This window comes from Terrapene carolina, unplaced genomic scaffold (assembly GCF_002925995.2).
Source record: "Terrapene carolina triunguis isolate 2854851 unplaced genomic scaffold, T_m_triunguis-2.0 Scaffold189, whole genome shotgun sequence".
NCBI lineage: Eukaryota > Metazoa > Chordata > Testudines > Emydidae > Terrapene > Terrapene triunguis.
In genome coordinates, this window is record NW_020664540.1 from 8551433 (window position 1) to 8555827 (window position 4395).

Genomic DNA, 4395 nt, shown 5'->3' on the forward strand with positions numbered 1-4395 from the left:
CCAGTCACCTATCCCAGCCAACAGCCAACAGCTCCCCTACCCCAGTCACCCATCCCAGCCAACAGCTCCCCCACCCCAGTCACCTATCCCAGCCAACATCTTCCCCAACCTAGTCACCTATCCTAGACAACCAGCCCTCCATCACCTTTCCCTTCCAACAGCCACCTTACCCTCACACCAGTCACCTCTCCCATCCAACAGCCAACAGCTCCTCCATCCCAGTCAGTTATTCCAGCCAACAGTCAACCAACCCCCATCACCTATCCCAGCCAACACCTCCCCCACCCCAGTCACCTATCCCATCAAACACCCCCACCCCATCCCAGTAACCTATCCCATTCAAAAACCACTCACCCCAGCCCAGTCACCCATCTCATCCAACAGCCACCCACCCCACCCCAGCCACTTATCCCATCCAACAGCAAACCACCCCCTCCATCCCACCCACCTATCCCATCCAACCACCAACCAGTCCCCATATCCCAATCACCTATCTCTTCCAACAGCCAAACAGCCCTTGCACCACAATCACATATCCCATCCAACCACCACCCCACCCCACGCCAGCCACCTATCCCAGCCAACCAGCCCCTAAACTCAGTCATCTATCTCATCCAACAGCCAACCAGCCACCCCACCCAGACCCAATCACCTATCCCATCCAACAGCCAACTGGCCACCCCACCTCAGTCACCTATCCCATCCAACAGCCAACCGGCCACCCCACCCAGACCCAATCACCTCTCCCATCCAACAGCCTACCAGCCACACTACTCCAATCATCTACCCCATCCACCAGGTAGGCAGCCACCCCAATCACCTATCACATCCTAAGAGCTAGCCAGTCACCCTACCATTGCGATCAATCTAATTCCAGCAGACGCAGCTAACTCGTCGCTCCATCCAGTCTATCCCCATCTCAACCACCTATCTTATTCCAACAGCTACTCAGCCTCCACCTATAACTCCCACCCCCATGCCTAATCACCTACTCTACCCCAACAGCTACTCAGCCTCCACCTATACCTCCCACCCCCATGCCTAATCACCTATTCTATCCCAACAGCTAACCAGTCGCCACACATACCTTCCACCCCCATGCCTAATCACCTATCCTACCCCAACAGCTAACCAGCCATCTGACCCCCATATACCTCCTACCACATCCCCACAAGACCCCCCCCATCACTAGCCAGTTACCCCTCGCCTATGTCTTTTATCCCAACAACTACTGTATTGGAACAGTTAAAGAGCCCCTTCACCCCACATATCTCCTACCACCGCGCCCCCACATACTCCCACCTTAGTCATCTACCCTATTCGAACAGCTAACCAGCCCCTCCATACTATCACCCCCTCGCTATCCATGGCCAAGCCAGCCCCAGTTCCCCTGTCAGCCAAATCTAGCCAGGCATTTAGCTTCTGGCTGCAAACACACAACCGGTCCCCTCGGCTCTTTAGGGCTTCACCCTGTGCCTATGCGTTGCCCCAACTCCCTTCCTGAAGTCTTTCCAGCAGCTTCAATTCTTTTGAAAGGGGATCCCGGTACAGTGCATGATTTTGCCATTCACACGGGCGGTGTGTCCTGCCCACGTTTAGAAAGGTTTAAATCTTTTCTCTTACACGATTCCAGAAATAGGGATTGCTGTATTTTTATTTCATTTATAACCGTCAGGCAATATTTATTTTTAATTATTTAGTCACGTCTTTCCAGAACTCTTTTTGAACCAGTCCAGGGTGCAACCCATGTACTTGTTCTAGTTATCTTCCTGCTGACTTCTGAAAAAACAACAACCCAGGAGTCACTGGCAGGAATTTGATCCATAATTTGGAGATTCTTTTCCGCTTTCCGGGACATTTACTCAAGTCGCTAACGTCAGATAAATAATTCAAAACAATAACATTGAAAAGAAAAAAAAAACCCCAAACAAAACCATTTTCTATTGGAAAAAAACCAACTAAAATAACCCAGAAACAATTCCTAAGGGTTTAAAAGCGCCCGAAACTGAATTCAAATGAATTAAAAATGAAAAGATTGTGTCTTGTAAATAATAAGGCTATTTTAAAGCAGATCTTGAAATATGTATACAATATTGTTTCCTATTAGAACAATTGATGATGTTTTCTGAAACGAGCTTGCACAATTATACTCATGGCGAAATAGATGGGTCTATTTTACGTAGCTTTCTAAATATCTTAAAGCAAAACTTGGAAAGGGAATAGATTTTAAAAAAATATATATTTGGTTAGCTTCTTTATATTTTTGATATTTAAACGGCTAAAGGCTGGAAAATGAGCGACTGAGCGAATGTTCCCCATCTCTGTATCATATTCATTATATTAATTATTAGAAACGATTCAGAAAATCCTTTTCTGATGCCCCATCTAACGCGCTACTTCTTCAAGGGAAATACAAATCGTTTCTTGCGGCTTATCTATTAATTTAAGCTGCCCCAAGACAGATAATCTTTCAAGTAGATCATTTCCTATGTTGCAATCTGAAGAATAATGTAAAGGCAAAAACATCCTCATAAAACAAAGCATCCCCGAAATGGCAACAAAACCCATGTCCGCCGCAATGGCTCCAAGACACAGAAATAGCGTTCGTATCTTTAAGGTTTGACCTGGGGACAAAAGGCGAGCACGTACTGGAATTGGGGCAAGGGCGCCGATTTTAAGGGACTAACTGCATTAATTTCCGCCTCCCTTCTGTATTTATGGCAGTGCCAGTGAAAGCCAACAGCGTCCATGGTACGCATTGCAACCTTTCAAAGTATTAAAAAGCAGGTCTATTGCTCAGCTGGAGGGCAAGGCGGCTCTGCCAGCTTTATCCCAGCCGCCAAGCGTCCCCTGCTCGCGGAGGAGAAGAACCAGGCTAAGGGAAAATCAGGAAAACAGCACAGTACCGACCTGTTCTTAGCGGCTGCTGCCCTGTCTCTTTGTCTGCGGTTTTTGAACCAGTTGCCCACTTGTGTAGGGGTAAGTCCGGTAGCCTGGGCCAGTTCTCGCTTTTTGCTGGGGTTGGGGTAAGGGTCCTGCAGGTACCACTCCCGTAGCAAGTGCCTCGTCCTCTCCTTGAAGCAATGCGTCTTCTGCTCCCCGTCCCAGATGGTGCGGGGCAACGGGAACTTCTTCCGCACCCGGTACTTGTCCACGGGCCCCAGGGGTCGGCCCCGCAGCTTCTCGGCCTCCTGGTAATGCGCCTCCAGCCAGAGGGCCTGGAGCTTGGCGTGCGACTCCTTGGTGAACTTGTGGTTCTCCAGGATGTGGTAGAGCTCCCGGTAGTTCCCCGTGTGGAAGGCCACGATGGCCCGGGCTCTCAGCACCGACTCGTTCTTGTTCAGGGCCTCGCATGCCGCAGGGGCCACCGGCAGGGACCAGAGGAAGCGACCCAGGCGCTCAATGTCCCCGCTCTCCTCCAGGGTCTCGCAGACCCCGGCCACTTGCTGGGGGCTGAAATTGAGGATGGGCAGCTGGAACATCGAGGCGGCGGCGGCAGCGTCTCCGCCCGGCTGGGGAGCGATGGGAGGAAGGGGAGGAAACCCACGCGCGGCGGAAGGACCCCGAGATCCCCCCCGCCCCGCACGCCCACCCGGGAATCTGGGGTACTGGGGGGATTTGCTGAACGCCGCGCGGCTCTGCTCCGCGTGCGCCTTTCCCCAGGCTCGCAGGGGCACTCGGGCGGCGGCGGCGGTGGAAGTGGCAGGGAGGGGAAGGAATTGGGAGCGCTTAGGCTGCTGTTTCCATGGGGGGAGGTGTGCGTGGGGGTGGGGGGATGGAGGAGGATGGAGGGGGGGGGAGGCGAAGAACAAGCCGCTGTTCAGATGCTGCAGGAGAAGCCTGGTTTGCTATTGGACTGGGCAGATTGGCTCCCCGGTTTCCAGGGAGGGGGCTGTCACTCACTGTCAGCCTCTGCCAATCAAGGCGGAAGGCCGCGCGCTGGAGAGATTTCAGCACCTCCCAGGACTCGACAGCGCCCAGCGTCCTTTGGAGAAGAGTTTGACTTTCAAAAGGTATTTGCAAAAGCAGGAGGAGACGCACCCACCCACCGGCACGGCGAAGAACTCACGCAGGCAGAGACGTGGGGGGATATTGTCTGCAGCTTGCCCCAGCAGCCCGTTGCTCATCAGTCCTCGCGTGCCGAGAGCTAGGAGACCTTTCCCAAATCGCAGCCTGAAACAAACCAGTCCCCCGCCTCCTCCCATCCCCACAGGCACGCGTGGGAAGGCTTTCTTCCGTGGAGAGGGCACCCTAACAAGGCCGCGAAAAGGAAAATAAATAGGGCACTTTGGGGAGCGGACGCTATCGAATTGCACAGGAGACTTGGAGTGAAGCATGCCAATGTCACCACACACACACACACACACACACACACACACACACACACACACACAC

General features: G+C 52.7%; 1 protein-coding gene across 1 annotated transcript in view; it reads right to left on the bottom strand.

The window, feature by feature from the left end:
• The window catches only part of SIX6 (SIX homeobox 6), a 3810-nt gene extending 328 nt beyond the window's left edge, over positions 1-3482 (bottom strand). The window contains exon 1 of the mRNA XM_024219853.1: positions 2911-3482. Coding sequence (XP_024075621.1) covers positions 2911-3482 — 572 coding nt within the window. The remainder of the gene's footprint in view (positions 1-2910) is intronic.
• Between the last annotated feature and the right edge of the window lie 913 nt (positions 3483-4395).